Below are 16,995 nucleotides of genomic sequence, written 5' to 3'. Positions count from 1 at the left end.
CTGGAGTGTGGAAGGAGAGTGGGTCTCATCGGGGTGGAGTGCGGATGGAGAGAGGATCTCCACAGGGTGGGGAAGATAGTTTGGTTCTTGAGGGTCAAGATGAGACTCTGGATCTTGAGGTTGATGACAAGAGACTGTTGAGAGACTGTTGTAGGTGGGGCTTTGGGGAAGAGAGGTTTTGAGTGTTGGAGAAGAGAATCAGGGTCTTTGAGGGTAGGAGTGAGTGGAGAAAAATTCCACAGGGTTTGCGGGTTGTGATGGGGCGAGGCAGTCTGGTTCCATGGATTTGCGGCTGTGGAAGGAACAAGATAAGGGAAATTGGCAAGGGAAGAGTGTGGATTGAGCAAATAGGGTCAGAGCTGAGGAGGCATAAGAAGGGGAATGATGGTGATAATCACAAAGGTTCCAGTATTAGATATCTGAATGGGTATATGAATAAGAAGGGTTTAGAGGGATATGGAACAAATGCTGGCAAATGGGACTAGATTAGGTTACGATATCTGGTCGGCATGGACGAGTTGGATCAAAGGGTCTGTTTCCGTGCTGTGCATCTCTATGATTCAGTGAGACTATCTTACTGAGTGGGGTACTACATGTAATGAGGATAGTCCTTATTTAGTAGTCAATAGATTATTGTATACAAAGCTTTATTCAATACTTATCCACCAATCACGTTTTAGTGATTATTGTTATAAATAATGTTTATAAATTGTCATAATTTTAAGAGTTTATCAGTTTTCAATATGTTTAGTTCTATAAAATTAAAAATGTCTAAATTACAATCCAGAAAAAATTGAAGCTTTTTGAGGAAAAACTGGTATTTTCTTCCCTACTAAATGGATTTCTCTTTTCCCTTGAACCTATCCCATTGCAATCTGCTTCTAAGGTCATTCATTAAAAGCTAGTTCTCTCTGTGTTTGTGTTTTATCTGATTTTTCTCTTTGCTTCCCTATCCTTTGCTTGGATCAGGAACTGGGTGAAGAAAGGATTAAGCCTATATTTTAACATTTACCGGGTTTGTTAGGTCTAAGAGCAGAAGATGTCAAATTAAGGCTCTGGTTTTAAAATCAAAATAAGTCATTGTCATCACTGATGGATGTCATTTGACTTCTGCACCTGAGACCCATCACGCACTTAGGCATGTGATGTTTTTTAACTTTCAGAGCTGTCATCTTCTGGAAGAGGGAAAAATGTTGTTTACTCGCTTATGTTGTTACTTCTGAGAAAACTGATTTGTTGAAAGGACTAATTAATGTAGTGATGGAAAAGAAAGTTGTTGATTGGATTTCTCCAGTGCAGAATAGAAAACTGAATATCATCTTTCATTGTGCTTGCTTTGACCCCCTTTATATCAAACTATGAGGAGATCTGTGGATAGAAATTCCAACATACATTACAAGTCTCTTGGATAGAACTCAGAAGACAGAAATGGAATGTTTGGTTCTTTGTGCCGATATTAATGCTCCACGCAGGCAATCACCAACTCTTCTTAACCTAATTCAGTCAGCATAAATCTTTTCCTCTCCCTTTGTGTTCAATCTTTCTTCCCCTTAAAACACATCGCAAACATCCACTCCCTGCACTACCGGTGCACAGTATAAGCAGTGTGTGCTTCAAGATGCACTGTAGAAATTTGCTAAGACAGCACCTTACAAAGTCAGTACTGTCTAGAAGGACAAAGGGAGCAGATACATGGGAATTCCACCCCGCCTATAAGTTCTCCTCCAAGTCCCTCATTCCCATCCCCACTTGAAAATATATCACTGTTTCCATCATTAAGTTAAAATCCTCTAATTTGCTGCCTAAGAGCATTATGGTTATGGTTATACTTGCACCAAATAGACTGCAGCAGTTCAAGAGGGCAGCCCATCACCCTTCTCAAGGGCAGCAAGGGATGGGTGGATGATAAATAGTGGTCCAGCGTAGTCCACATCCCCTTAATGAATAATAAAAAAATGTATCTATGCCATTTACCTTGATTGATCTTTTTTTTGTAATAGCAGGATCCACATTCTCACCACTTTTGGATGAAGAGATTAGCTTCTGTGATATAATGCAAATGAATGTTTATGGATTTTTATCTTGAAATTCCTTGAGCTGATTGTGTTGATCCATTTATGTTCTCAGTTAATAACAACGTAAAATGGGCATCCGTATGACTGCAATTGTATCTGTAATCTCACAGTTTCAGTGCAATAGTAAATGTCGTAATTGGCTTCAGGAATAAGTGGCTCCCTAACAATAATTTTCCTTGTGCTTAACACAAGAGTCAGCTTCCATAGACAAATTCATGCCACATGTCAGCTGAAACCTGATGTAATATGATATAAAGAAAATGGGAAGAATTGCATTTAAATAGTGCCTGTCCTTCCCATTCAATGTCCCAAAGTGCTTCCCAGCCAATTAATTAATTTTGAAATGTATGCTTCATCCAACATGCAGTCTAGTATTTTCCCCTTAAAAGTCAAAGCAGAATCTTCCACCAGTGAATTTAGGTCAGGCTAAGATGGACTAAGTCATTAGATGGACTAAGTCATTTATTGTCAAAACATATTATATGGAAGTACTAGTAAATCAGATTCTATACCTGTCCTCAGTTATTGCCTTCATATATTCCGTCATATTCTTAAAACATATTTTATACTTTTGTTAGACTTGATATCAAGGGGTTTGAAACAAAAGGTAGGCAATTGGTGTTGAATTATACAGCTGCCATGACCAAATTGAATGAGAAGGGGATCAGGGGCAAACGTTAATAAGCAAGATAATTCCAACGATCTGAAAAACATCCTAACTTTACATGCAAGTTCTTCATATGATTCTGGTTACAATTCACCATTTGGAAACAAAATGAAACCTGTCACTGTGCATTTAGTCTCAATTGCTGACTCTAAATGGCATGCCTTTTTAAAAAACTTGCCTCCCCTCTTTCAGGCAATACTCAGACTTGTCCAGAGTTGGTGTGCAGTTGGATTCTGATCGTCCTTACTTATCTCTTTATGATCCTCACTTTTCCAGTCACAGGCTGGTTTGTGCTAAAGGTACGTCAAGCGCCACGGCAAATCTGATTTGTCCTTTTCCTTTATTCCTACAGTGGCTTCTGTAGGAAAATAGAGCAGGATGGCTTAGGTTACCAGCCAGTGCTGAATTACCAGGTTATGGTTGGGACACCAGCTGCACAAGGGCTGGAGAAATTCAACTAGTACACCAGTGTCTAATGCGTGATACCATCTCGCAAATGTGAGTTAACACTAAGTGGAATACGATTAGGTTCATCTGTGGTGCTGGAGTTTGAATTACAGCAGAAAAATTTCCTTGAAATATGATTGCAAAAGGATATCCTACATAATTCCTGCCAGCGACATCTCATTATATCATTGCATGCTTGAAGACAATAACTATTGTGGAAGCAATGGTGTTGCATGTAGTAAAGATTCTACAAACAACAATAAAACTGTATGAAGAACTTCAGTTCAATTGTTGTTTAAGGGAGATGTATTGTCTGGGAGAAAGTGAGGACTGCAGATGCTGGAGATCAGAGTCAAAAGGTGTGGTGCTGGAAAAGCACAGTTGGTCAGCAGCATCTGAGGAGTAGAAGAGTCAGCGTTTCGAGCTGATGAAGAGCCTATGCTTGAAACATCAACTCTTCTCTCGGATGCTGCCTGACCGGCTTTGCTTTTCCAGAACCATACGTTTTGATGGAGATGTATTGACTCAGCCACCAGGGAGCACTGGTGCTGTTCAGTTAGTGCCATGATATTGCTAACCTCTATCTTGCTGTTAGGGATGGGCAATAAATGCTGGCTTAGCCAGTGACACCCACATCCCAAGCATGACTATTTAAACAAAAATCTCATTTGGATTTTGGACATATGGAGGGCCAGATGTCCAAAATTTGCAGCTTCCATCCTCTGCCCATTTACCTACCAGTTGGCTTGCCTGATATCCAGCAACCTCATTTTCAGAAATTTGACTAGGATCTGAAACTCCGGCAATGGTCAGGTTTCATGACCTCAAACATAGTTTTCAGTGGTTTTAACTAAATCGAATTCTGCTTTGATTATGTGATAAATCTGGAACTTGAAGCTAATCTCAGTGATGGTGGTCATGATGACTATCATTGACTGTTGTAAAAATCCATTTAGGTCACTAATACCCTTTACAGATGGAATTCTTACCCAGTCTGGCATCTATGGAGCTCCAGAGCTGCAGCAGTGTGGTTTAGTATTTGATATCCCCCTGAACTGGCCATGTAAGCTGCTCAGTTCAAAGTCAACAAAACTTGGGGACCGATGCTATTGTTTGTGGAATGCAGCCTGAGTTTCTGCCCCATTTTTGAAATAAAACTACAAATGTTTTGTCTTGGTTGTTAAATTGTAAATGCTTTGTCATGTTAGAAGGATGGGGTTGGATCTTACTAACCGTTGTTTCTGTTTGTAACTACAGTCGGTGCCGAAGTATGAGCGGTTTGTGGTGTTCCGCTTAGGAAGAATTCTCGGCAGCAAGGGCCCTGGAATGATCCTCCTGTTGCCTTTCATTGACCGGTGGCAGAAAGTTGACCTCCGATCTAAAACTTTCATTATTGCACCATTTGAGGTATGTGACCTTGCCAGCCCTGATTTCAAAAGAAGTAGGAGCAGGGGTAGACCATTTGGCCCAGTAAACTCTGCCAGTTAATATTGTCATGGCTGATCTTGGACTTCGACGCTGCCTGCTGCTCTTGTCCCTACCTTCCTCAGAGACCAGAAAGGCTCTCTATCGCAGCCTTAAATAGGTTCAAACGTTCTGGGGTAGAGAATTTCAAAGATTCACAACCCTTTGAGTGAAGTAGTTTCTCCTCATCTCAATCCTAAGTGATTGACCCCTTATCCCGAGAATCTTGGTTTTCATGTTCCTTGACCAGCGGAAATGATCTTTCACCGTCTGCCTTATCCAATGTGTTCTGGAAGATAAATCATAGCGAATTTGTTATTGATGGTCTTAGCAAACCAAATGCAAACAATGTTTCTATCAAGGCTGTGAGACCATTGACAAAGTTGAAGTGAGGTTGCCAATCATAACCAAGGTTATTAACAGTCCTAAAGCACGACGCTGCAACTTGTGCTTGTAACACCTCTAGTAGTATGCCAGAGCTGGAATTTTGCATTTTATGGCGCTATGCCACACCTGAAGTGTGATTGTTGGGTCCCGAAACTTTAACTTGTGCTCTAGGAGTATTGCCGGAGAATGTGCTGCCTTAGAAGAAAACCACATGGTTTATTTTAATAAAGGCATGACGGCTCAGTGGTTCGCAGAACAGTGCTAGGGACCCAGGTTCAATTCTCTGTGTGTCTTCGTGGGATTCCTCTGGGTGCTTCAGTTTTCTCCCGCAGTGCAAAAATGTGCAGGTTAGGTGGATTGCCTGTGTTAAGTTGCCTATAGTATCCAGGGATGTTCAGGCTAGGCAGGTTAGCTGTGGGAAATGCAGATTACAGGGACAGAGTAGGGGGTGGGTCTGAGTGGGATGCTGTTCAGAAGCCAGTGCAGACTTGATGGGCTGAATGGTCTGCTTCAACACTTAGAGATTCTGTGATTCTAATAAGTATTATTCTGTTAAGTTGTAGGTGTGTATCACTTAAAGCCTCTACAGTCTAGTTGCTTTAAAATAAACATAACAAAAGAAGCTGGAGCAGTAGGAGACCATTGGGCCAGTTGAGTCTGCTCCACCATCCAACAGGCTTAAATCACTACTCCATTTTGCTATGCAGTCCCTATAACCCTTAATTATCATAGAGTCCAAATATCAAGTTAAATTAACCTTGAACATTCTTAATGATTGAACATCCACAGATCTCTAGGGTGGACAATTCCAGAGATTCACAAGCCTTTGATTTGAGCCTTTCTCCTCCTCCTCATTTGAAATATCTGATGTGTTACTCTGTGTCTGTGATTCTCTGCTTCTAAACCTTACAACTGAGTGGAGCTGTGAGCCTCTCAGTATCCACTCTGACAAAAGCCTCTGAGAACTTTATACATTTCAGTGTAATCACCCCTCATTCTCCACTGGCCCATTCTGTTCCAATTGTGGCCAAATTGCAGACATAAATTAAAACAGTGCAAATATTGAGTTCTTTGATTTCTTGATACTTCTCCATCATGTGTAGCATGGAAAGCTGACTGGGAAAAAGTTGTACACCCGATTTACCTTTTATGATACAAAAAGGCAAAATGGAGTTGTATTTTGAGAACTCAGAATATCATGCAAAAGAAACCACTGAACCTTTACCTCCTTCACACAGGCAAAATGTAAAGATGAAGCCGTGATCAATGTAGGTGCAGAAGTGCAGTACCATATCTGGAATCCAGTCCTGTCTGTAGCATTAGTGGAGGATATTGACAGCACTACGGCTTACACTGCACAGAATGTAATGAGACGCTTGATGCATAAGGAAACCCTGGCACAAATCCAGGAGGACAAAAGTAAAACTGGAGAACAGTTAGCGGTGAGTACAGTGTCTCCTTTTTGCATTGGCTGCTGCATCGAACACTGACACCAGCGCCACAGGAATTATCTGTAACTGGCTTGCAGTACACTGTATTGCAATGTCTGCGACTGTTAGAATTTCACTGTAAAACCATGGCCCAGCTAATCGAACAGCATAGCTGTCTGTAAAGATCATGTCTTTTTATTGCCTTTAGTTTCGGGTTGTGGATTAGAAAAATGAAGAAACTGCTTTGAACCAAGGAGACTGTTCAAAGAGATGGTTGTACTGTTGAAAATCATGTTTGCTGGAGAACATTGTGAGTTGTTTACAGTTTGCTTAAAACAGTGAGAACAGAAGCAGACACCAAAGACCTGATGGGTTATAGAGTCATATAGCACGGAACAGACCGTTTGGTCCAACCAGTCCATGCAGACCATAATCCCAAACTAGGTCAGGCAGCATCCATGGAGCAGGAGAATCGACGTTTCGGCCATAAGCCCTTCTTCTGAAATGAGGAGGGTTTGCCAAACAGGCTAAGATAAAAGGTAGGGAGGAGGGACTTGGGGGAGGGACGTTGGGAATACAATAGGTGGAAGGAGGTTAAGGTGAGGGTGATAGGCCGGAGAGAGGGTGAGGGCGGAGATGTCGGGAAGAAGATTGCAGGTCAAGAAGGCGGTGCTGAGTCCGAGGGTTGGACTGAGATAAGGTGGGGGGAGGGGAAATGAGAAAGCTGGAGAAATCTGAATCCATCCCTTGTGGTTGGAGGGTTCCTAGGCAGATGATGAGGCGTTCTTCCTCCAGGCGTCGTGTTGCCATGGTCTGGCGATGGAGAAGGCCAAGGACCTGCATGTCCTTGGCGGAGTGGGAGGGGGAATTAAAGTGTTCAGCCACAGGACGGTTGGGTTGGGTTGGTGCGTGTGTCCCAGAGGTGTTCTCTGAAGCATTCCGCAAGTAGGCGGCCTGTCTCGCCAATGTATATGAGGCCACATCGGGTGCAGCGGATGCAGTAAATGATGTGTGTGGAGCTGCAGGTGAATTTGTGACGGATATGGAAGGATCCCTTGGGGCCTTGGAGGGAAGTGAGGGGGGAGGTGTGGGCGCACGTTTTGCATTTCTTGCGGTTGCAGGTGAAGGTGCCGGGAGTGGAGGTTGGGTTGGTGGGGGGTGTGGACCTGACGAGGGAGTCGCGGAGGGAGTGGTCTTTCCGGAACGCTGATAGGGGAGGGGAGGGAAATATATCCTTGGTGGTGGGGTCTGTTTGGAGGTGGCGGAAATGACGAAGGATGATACGATGTATCTGGAGGTTGGTGGGGTGGTAGGTGAGGACCAGTGGGGTTCTGTCCTGGTGGCGATTGGAGTGGCAGGGTTCAAGGGCGGAGTTGCGGGAAGTGGAAGAGATGCGGTGGAGAGCATCGTCAACCACGTCTGAGGGGAAATTGCGGTCTTTGAAGAAGGAGGCCATCTGGGTTGTTCGGTATTGGAATTGGTCCCCCTGGGAGCAGATGCGGCGGAGGCGAAGGAATTGGGAATATGGGATGGCATTTTTACAGGGGGCAGGGTGGGAGGAGGTGTAATCTAGGTAGCTGTGGGATTCGGTCGGTTTATAGTATATGCCCGTGTTGAGTCGGTCACCTGAGATAGAAATGGAGAGGTCTAGGTAGGGGAGGAAGGAGTCTGAGACAGTCCAGGTACATTTGAGGTCGGGGTGGAAAGTGTTAGTAAAGTGGATGAACTGTTCAACCCCCTCGTGGGAGCACGAGGTAGCACCGGTACAGTCATCGATACAGCGGAGGAAAAGGTGGGGAGTCATGCCAGTGTAGCTGCGGAAGATGGACTGTTCCACATATCATCTTCTGCCTCGGAACCCTCCAACCACAAGGGATGAATGCAGATTTCTCCAGCTTTTTCATTTCCCTCCCCCCACCTTATCTCAGTCCCAACTCTCAGACTCAGCACCACCTTCTTGACCTGCAATCTTCTTCCTGACCTCTCCGCCCCCATCCCCTCTCCGGCCTATCACCCTCACCTTAATCTCCTTCCACCTATCGCATTCCCAATGCCCTTCCCCCAAGTCCCTCCACCCTACCTTTTACCTTAGCCTGCTTGGCACACCCTCCTCATTCCTGAAGAAGGGCTTATGCCCGAAACGTCGATTCTCCTGCTCCTTGGATGCTGCCTGACCTGCTGCGCTTTTCCAGCAACAATGTTTCAGCTCTGATCTCCAGCATCTGCAGTCCTCACTTTCTCATAATCCCAAACTAAACTAGTCCCATCTCCCCGTCCTTGAGTCCATATCCCTCCAAGCCTTTCTTATTCATCTACTTATCCAAATGTCTTTTAAGCATTGTGATGGTGCCCACATCCACCAATTCCTGTGGAACTTCATTCTACCCATGAACCACTCACTGGGGGCGGGGTGGGTTGGGTTGGGTTGGGTTGGGTTGGGTTAGTGATGGAGGGGGCATTGCCCCTCATGTCCTTTATAAATCTTGTTCCTCTCTCCCTAAAAATTGCACACTAATCTGGAAAAGACACCTGCCATTCGACTTATCTATACCCCTCATGTTTAAAAAGAAAACTTGTGCAACTAAGGGAAAATTACTTGACAACAATATTTTGACAGACTCCTGTTCAGGTGATCATGACTTCTGACTCAGGGCAGCAGTGAACAGTGAACCACCTAGCTCGCAAAGAGAAAGAATGTTGCTCTCTCTCTCTATCTGTGTGGTGGTACCGGAAAGTCTCTAGTGACAACTAGATGACTCCACTCAGCTTTGTTTGCAAAATTCCTATTGACTGAGGAACAAAACATCTTTTAAAAATAGTGAAAGGATGAATTCTGAATGAATTAAATGAGGAGAACTTTGATATGCAAGTAACATGAGTCAGCAGCAAACAACTAAAATGGAATTCAAAGCAAGAGAAAGGAAACAACTCAGCGAATCCTAAGGTGCTATTGCACTGTGTTCCCTGATTTCTTTTTTCACCCTGAATGTCTATGCATTGTCTTTGTGTCTGTCAGTTTGTGATGAGGGCAGTTTAAGAAGGGATAGAATTTAAGTTGTAGAATTAGCAGTTCATACTGCCCAGCAGCTATTGGAAAGAGACTTTTGATCATTAGCAAGTTATTTTCTTAGGTTGGTAAATGTTGTCTTTTAGTCTGGGTTCTTCAGTCGTTTAAATTGGGGACTTAGGGTAATCTGAATATTTTCACATTATGAAGATTCCGGGAATCGTGAGGCTTGATTCTAACATGTACCCAGTGACTTGCAGCAATGACAATGATGAAATTAAAACTAAACAAACTGGTTTAGAAAAATCTCAGCAGGTTAGGCAGGATTTTCCAGTCTGAAGCGTATATTCTGTTTCTCTTTCTCTGTCCGCACACAATACTGCCTACCTGCTGATTGTTTGATTCCTCAGCTTCTTTCAGGTTTTATTTCTGATTTCCAGCATCCACTTTTAAGCGCTGTTCTGCTTTTTGCGTCATGGAATTCTGAAAATCTGGCCTGTCCAAGTTGCAGGAAGGTAGCAGTCTTGGCAGATCACAGGACTGGAGGGCATTTGGGAGATGGGGTTGCCTATTTTCATGTAAAAAAAAACTGGGTGAGCCAATGGTTAATGCAGGAATCTATGGACTCATACAAGAGGAGAGGCAGTGCCTACAGGGAAAGGTGGTGAGTGCAAGAGGGACAATTTTGAATGAGTGTGTTTGTTTTCAAAATCTAAATCTTGAACACAAGTTCATAAGTACTATAAATTTATTTTGTTCTGACTCGGTTCCCTATGCAGTTTGAGGTCAACAAAAAAACCAAACACTGGGGTATGGAAGTGCAGAGGGTAGACCTGATTCTGCACAGCGTGGTAAACAGACCGGAAGAGGATCAACCAGGTTCTGAGACCTCTCCACCCAGCAGTCGATTAGAAAAACTTCCTGCTCCTCTACGGAAGTTGGCCACGCAAATAATGCAAAACAGACGATCTCCACAATCAATGCACCTTTCTTCACGTTCCAGTGAGAGCGAAGGTGAGCTGAAGTTCTCTTTAATCAGACTGAATGAAAGCATTTGATCAATTCAGTCCTCTGCCCCTTAGATATCATTGAGCGGAGTTAAAGCTTTTGGCCTATGTAGGTATTTCACTTGTCGGGTCTAAGGTTTAAACCTGCATTCCTGCTAATAGCTTGTATTTCAGGCTGATGCTGTTAGTAAATTTCAACCTTCTGATATTGCTTCAGGCCTACTGACTGACAAAAGACACATTGCAGCCGTTTCTGAGCATAACTAGGAGCATTTGGCCCATCGAGCCTGCTCTGCCATTCAATAAGATCATGGCTGATCTTTTCGTTGACTCAGTTGTACTTACACTTGCTCTCACCGTATCCCTTAATTCCTTCCTTCATTATTCAAAAGAAATCTATCTTAGCTTTAAAAATGTTTTCAGGAGTAGTGTTAACTACGTCACTAGGCAGGGAATCATAGATTTACAATACTCTGGATGAAGAAGTTCCTTCTCAAGTCCGTTCTAAATCTGCATTCCCTACTTTTGAGGCTATGTCCTCTTGTCTTAGTTTCACCTGCAGTGGAAATATCCTCTCTACTTCTATCTTATCCTATTCCTTTCATAATTTATTATGTTTCTATAAGATCCCCCATCATACTTCTAAATTCCAATGACTATAATCTCAGTCTACTCAGTCTGTCCTCATAAACCAGCCCCCTCAACTCTAGAATCGACCTAGGGAATCTCCTATGCACCCCCTCCAGTGCCAGTACACTCTTTCCCAAGTAAGACCAAAGCTGCATGCAGTACTCCAGGTGTCCTAGAGCAAACCATCCTCAACTGCTTCATCAATCACCTTCCCTCCACCATAAATTAAGAATTGGGGATGTTTGCCGATGATTGCACAACGTTCAGCACCAGTCGTGACTCCACAGATACTGAAGTGGTCCATATTCAAATGCACAAGATCTGGACAATATCCAGATTTGGGCTGACAAGTAACATTCAATTGCTGGACAATGACCATCCCTTAATAAGGGACAATCTAACCTCCACCCTTTTGACATTCAATGATTTGACCATGACTGAATCTCCACTGTCAATATCCTACAGATTACCATTGACTGGAAACTCAGCTGGACTCTTCATTTAAATAGAGTGGCTACAATAGCAGGGCAGAGGCTAGGAATACTGTAACCCACCACCTGACGACTCAAAACCTGTCCACCATGTAGGAGGCATTAATCAGGAGTATGTTGGAATTTTCCCCACTTGCCTGGATGGGTGCAACTCCAACAACTATAAGCTTGACACCATCCATGACAAAGCAGCCCACTTAATTGGCACCACATCCACAAGGATCCATTCTGTCAACCATTAATGCTCAGTAACAGCAGTGTGTATTATCTATAAGATGCGCTGCAGAAGTTTACCAAAGATCCTCAGACAGCACTTTCCAAACTCAGAACCACTTCCATCTAGAAGGGCAAGGGCAGCAGATACATGGGAACACCACTGCCTACAAATTTCTCCTCCAAGCCGCTCATCATCCTGATTTGGAAGTATATCGCTGTGCCTTCAGTGTCACTGAGGCAAAATCCTGGAATTCCCTCCCTCATGGGAATGTGGGTCTTAACCTACAGCATATGGACTGCAGCAGTTCAAAAAGCCAGCTCACCACTTCCACCTCAAGGGCAATTAAGGTCAGGCAATAAATGCTGGCCAGCAAGTGGTTTCCATGTCCTATAAGTGAAAAAAAGAGAGATATGGAGAGATTTGAATACAAGAATGAGTACTTTAGAGTTGAATAATTACTGCACTCTGAGCCAGTGTAGGTCAGGATCACAGGGCTGAGATGGTACATCTGAGTTGGACTCCGAGTAGCAGATAAGCTTGCTTGCTTACAGATAGGGAAAGTTGGTATGTCTGTAAATTAAGTTCTGTCTTAACCAGATGACCAATCTCTCAAATGCTGTTTGAGTTCTTTGCAGACAGTATTCAGACCCCATCTGTAATGACTGAATCGGAAGATCTGGAGAGTGACATTATCAGTCCAGACTGGATACTTTCTAAAGTGAAAGCATTCCTTTCTGAGGACCTTGTGAAACAGATTGGAGCCTGTTACCTTTTCAGTGTTAACCAGAAGGATGGGACTCAGAATTTGTATTTTCTGGACCTTAGCAGAGGTGAGCTAAATGCTTCTTCATTTACATCGTGGAATGCAGCTTTGTATAAATGTAATACTGAAATGGCAAAATTACCTCTGAAAAATTGTATTCTCATTACTCTAATTTGAACATTGTAGCAAGACTTATTAGCTGAAATGCAAGGTGACAAAGGCATTTTGCACACTTGTCTTCATTGGTCAGGATATTGAGTATGGGAGTTGGAATTTGTGGCTGTACAAGGCATTGGTGAAAAGGCGCAGCAGGTCAGGCAGCATCCAGGGAACAGGAGAATCGACGTTTCGGGCATAAGCCCTTCTTCAGGAATCATTCCCGAAGAAGGGCTCATGCCCGAAACGTCGATTCTCCTGTTCCCTGGATGTTGCCTGACCTGCTGCGCTTTTCCAGCAACACATTTTCAGCTCTGATCTCCAGCATCTGCAGACCTCACTTTCTCCTCAAGGCATTGGTGAGGCCACTTTGGGAGTACTGTGTACAACTCTGGTCACCCTGCTATAGGAAGGATGTTATTAAACTGGAAAGGGTGCAGAAAGATTACAAGCATGTTACCGAGACTGGAGGGTTTGAATTACAGGGAGAAGCTGGATAGGCTGGAAGTTCTTTACCTGGAGCATAAGAGGTTGAGACGTGACATTATAGATGTTTATAAAATGATGAGGGGCATAGATAAGGTGAATAGCTAAGGTCTTTCCCCAGGATAGGAGAGCCCAAAACTAGAGGGCATAGGCTTAAGCTGAGAGGGGAAAGATATAAGAGGCACTGAAGGGGCAACTCCTTCACAGAAGGTGGTGCTTATATGGAATGAACTGCCAGAGGAAGTGGTAGGTTTAAATTACTACATTTAGAAGATGTTTGGACAGATACACGAATAGGAAAGATTCAGAGGGATATGGGCCAATCCCAGACAAATGGGACTATTTTTAATTTAGGAAATCTGCTTGGTATGGACAAGTTAGGCCAAAGGGTCTGTTTCTGTACTGCATGACCCTTAACAGTACTGTTCTGTTAATTGTTAGTCTGACATGGCCAATAATAGAATATAAAAACAGAGATGACATGCTGAAACCGAATTAATCATTAGTTAGACCACAGCTTGAGCACTGTGCAATTCTGGTCCTTTCATTATAGGCAGGATGTAATTGCAGAGGTCAGAGTAGATTAATGAAGATGTTGCTAGGACTGCAAAAATGCAGCTATGATGGAAGATTGGCCAGACTGGGGATGCTGACAGATGTTTGGATTGAAGTGTACAAAATTCGGAAGGGTGTGGATAGAATAAATGGTACTGATTTACCTTTACAGAGAAGCCAGTGACTTGGGGACACAGATTTAAAGTGACTGATGGAAAGATTAGAGGGAGGTAGGTGTCTGAAAAGGTGGTAGAGACAGAAATCCTCAGCTCATTTGAAAGGTGTTGGATATGCACCTGAAGCCTGGAAACCTGCAGGACTACAGATCAAACACTGGAAAGTGGGAGAAGGCCAGGGTCTTTTGGCCAGTGCAGACACAGAGGGCTGAATGGCTTTTCTCGGTGCTGTAAACTTTCAATATGTTTTCTCATCGATCTGTTTGGAGATGTTATTACAAACCTCTGGTTCAGATTGGACTTGAATCTGATTGCTCAGAGGTAGGGACACTGCCACATGGGCCCTTCATCGTAAACTTCCTACAATTCTACGGTAATGAGTCATTTACTGAGTTGAAATCTAAAGTACATCTGCTGTGGCGCTTGTCAGCCTGCAGCATAGTGCCTACATTGTAGCTTCCACAGAAAGCTCGGGAACTTTCTTGGATAGTTTCAGTTTGCATTAGATGTTTTGTGTTGATTTTTAAGATGCTCTTAAAGGGGGAGAACCACGATTAAAGCTTCCTCCACCTGCTTTCAATGAGAAAATTGGTACTTAGTACGTACTTGCATCCTTAAAACCAATTTAGTAAAAAAAAATCCATCAACAAGAGAGTGAAGTTAAAAATACACCTTTGTAACATTATTAGATTTGGACAACAAATTTCATAAAATGCAATGTATGGCTGAAGATGAAATACAGAGGGGCTAAGATATTCTCTTGAGATCGTAGCTCATATTTTAGATTAGATTAGATTCCCTACAGTGTGGAAACAGGTCAGTCCACACCGATCCTCCGAAGAGTAACCCACCCAGACCCATTCCCCTCTGACTAATATACCTGACAGTATGGGCAATTTAGCCTGGCCAGCTTTGGACTGTGGGAGGAAACCCATGCAGACACGGGGAGAATGTGCAAACTCCACACAGACAGTCACCCAAGGCTAGAATCGAACCTGGTGCTGTGAGACGTAGTGCTAACCACTGAGCCACTGCGACGTCCCAAACACAGTGAATGCTGGAGAAACTCCGGAGAGCTTGCACCATCTATGCAGAGAAATAAAGTTAATGCTTTGAGTCCGGTATGAGAGTTCTGAAGAGTCCCACCAGAATTTGGTTTGAATCCTGAGTTCCTTGAATATTCTGTGTTATGGATTCAAATTTCCAGTACTTCTCTCATGTTTCTATGTGACCAGAGAGTACTTGATGCAATAAAAGACTTCATTGTCCAACATCAATATTCTTCAATTAAAAATGAGAAAAAAGTAAATCTTCCAGTGTAAGAGATTAATTATTGACTGTCTATAACTGTCTCTTATTAATCTTCAAGATTCTGGCAAAGCTGGCTATGGCATGCCTGAAGGAGACCCTCATGTCACTCTGGAAGTGACAGAAGACACCATGCAGGGTCTGTTCTCAGGGGACCTCAAGCCGTTTTCCGCCTACATGAGTGGACGGATACGCGTACAGGGTGATTTGAAACTCGCAATGAAGCTGGAGGATCTCATCAAGAAGCTGAATCGATGATGCAGCAAAAAGGCGCACACCCAGCCTGCCCCGGACACAGCCTCCTAAGTGTCACGTCTTGTGTTTTATTTATTTTTGTTATTTTCTCTGTACTATCATATTGTTTGTAGTTTTTATGGATTGGTAATGCATTTTGGGTATAAAAAAGTTTGTAATACTAGATTGCAGTGCCATGCTATGCGACCTAATTCTCTGGTACGAGATTGCAGTCAGCTTTGTTGTGCCTCTGAATCTCCCAAGGAGTGAGTGGTTATGGTTTGGAATGCATTTCCTGAGGAGGCTATTGGAAGCAGACTCGGTCGTGACTTTCAAAAAGGAATAGAATCTGCACTTGGAGACGAGATTTGCTGGGCAGTGGCACTAATCAGATGACTCTTTTAAAGGCCGGGTGTTAGGCCGAGTGTCAGCCTCCTGTGCTGTTTTTCTTCAGCAAGGTCACTCGAGTGGCTGAAATTCTTGTAGTTTTGTACAAGTCTAACAATGAAGCTTAATTACAACATAGTGCTTTAGTCCTTTTATTGAAAAAACAATGTAATATTTTAAACATTTGGTGGATGAGCAATTCTATTACTGAGAGTAGAAATTAACCTCCTGGGTGATTTGGACAATGCTGTCCATTGGAGCTGCCAGTTTTACAACATTACAGTAGTGACGAGTCAAAAATTGCTGTTGTACATTTTGAGGCTATGAAAGGTGCTATATAAATGCAAGTGTCTTTTTATTTAATGCAGCCTTCTCTGAAGGTGAATTGCAGTAAACGCTGAACACTTGAAAGCTAATTTTGTGTTAATTTTTGCAAAATTAATTAACAGTTGAAACAATGGGAAGAGGAGTGCAATATTGATTGTTTATAAAATGTAATCAAGCCGAAGGAGGAATTCTGATCGATTTCTGAATTTATTAACTGCAACATGAAATCCGAGAAATCACATCTCTGTACTGTGATTGAAATAAATTGTCTCACTGTTTGTATTTTGGAGCCTGTGGTTATAATTTACTCATGGACAGTATGAATATTGCTGCCATTTCCAGTGTGCTATGCCCCTTTTCCAGAATTGGTTGCTGTGTTCTTGAAACTGTCTGAATGCTTGTTTCTTCTCACTACAGTTTTTACCCTATGGATATCTTGCAACTGACAGCAGAGGCGCAGAGCCCTCTCAGGTCTCTCTTAATATGTTGGCGTCATTTTGTCTGCAGTCAAAACCAAGTTTAGCCTCACCATGGGTTATGTTTGCCACCCCACCCCTCTTAAGTGCAGGGCTTGCTTGGTTCAGTGTAGTAAAGGAAGCCGCTTCTTGGTTTAACCCGAAGGGACTCTTGCATTGAACACACAGTCATTTATTGCACGTCAGTAACTAATAACATTGATATGATCGACACTGTTACAGAAACTGAGGAGGATCAGCTGTTAGGTCTCACTCCTTCGAGTTCTTAAATTACTCTGCCAACTATTACATAAGATATCAAACTG

General features: G+C 43.0%; 1 protein-coding gene across 1 annotated transcript; it reads left to right on the top strand.

The window, feature by feature from the left end:
• Positions 1-2,036: 2,036 nt before the first annotated feature.
• stoml1 (stomatin (EPB72)-like 1) lies at positions 2,037-16,496 on the top strand. The gene is given in 7 exon segments (XM_043680300.1): positions 2,037-3,041; positions 4,447-4,596; positions 6,279-6,482; positions 10,257-10,491; positions 12,458-12,652; positions 15,328-15,521; positions 15,523-16,496. Coding segments are annotated over 7 exon segments (1,254 nt in total). The 5' UTR covers positions 2,037-2,894; the 3' UTR covers positions 15,652-16,496.
• Positions 16,497-16,995: the final 499 nt, after the last annotated feature.

This window comes from Chiloscyllium plagiosum, chromosome 40 (genome assembly GCF_004010195.1).
Source record: "Chiloscyllium plagiosum isolate BGI_BamShark_2017 chromosome 40, ASM401019v2, whole genome shotgun sequence".
In the NCBI taxonomy this organism is placed as follows: Eukaryota; Metazoa; Chordata; class Chondrichthyes; order Orectolobiformes; family Hemiscylliidae; genus Chiloscyllium; species Chiloscyllium plagiosum.
Note: the sequence above shows the minus strand (reverse complement) of the source record. Positions and strands in the feature narration are given on the sequence as shown.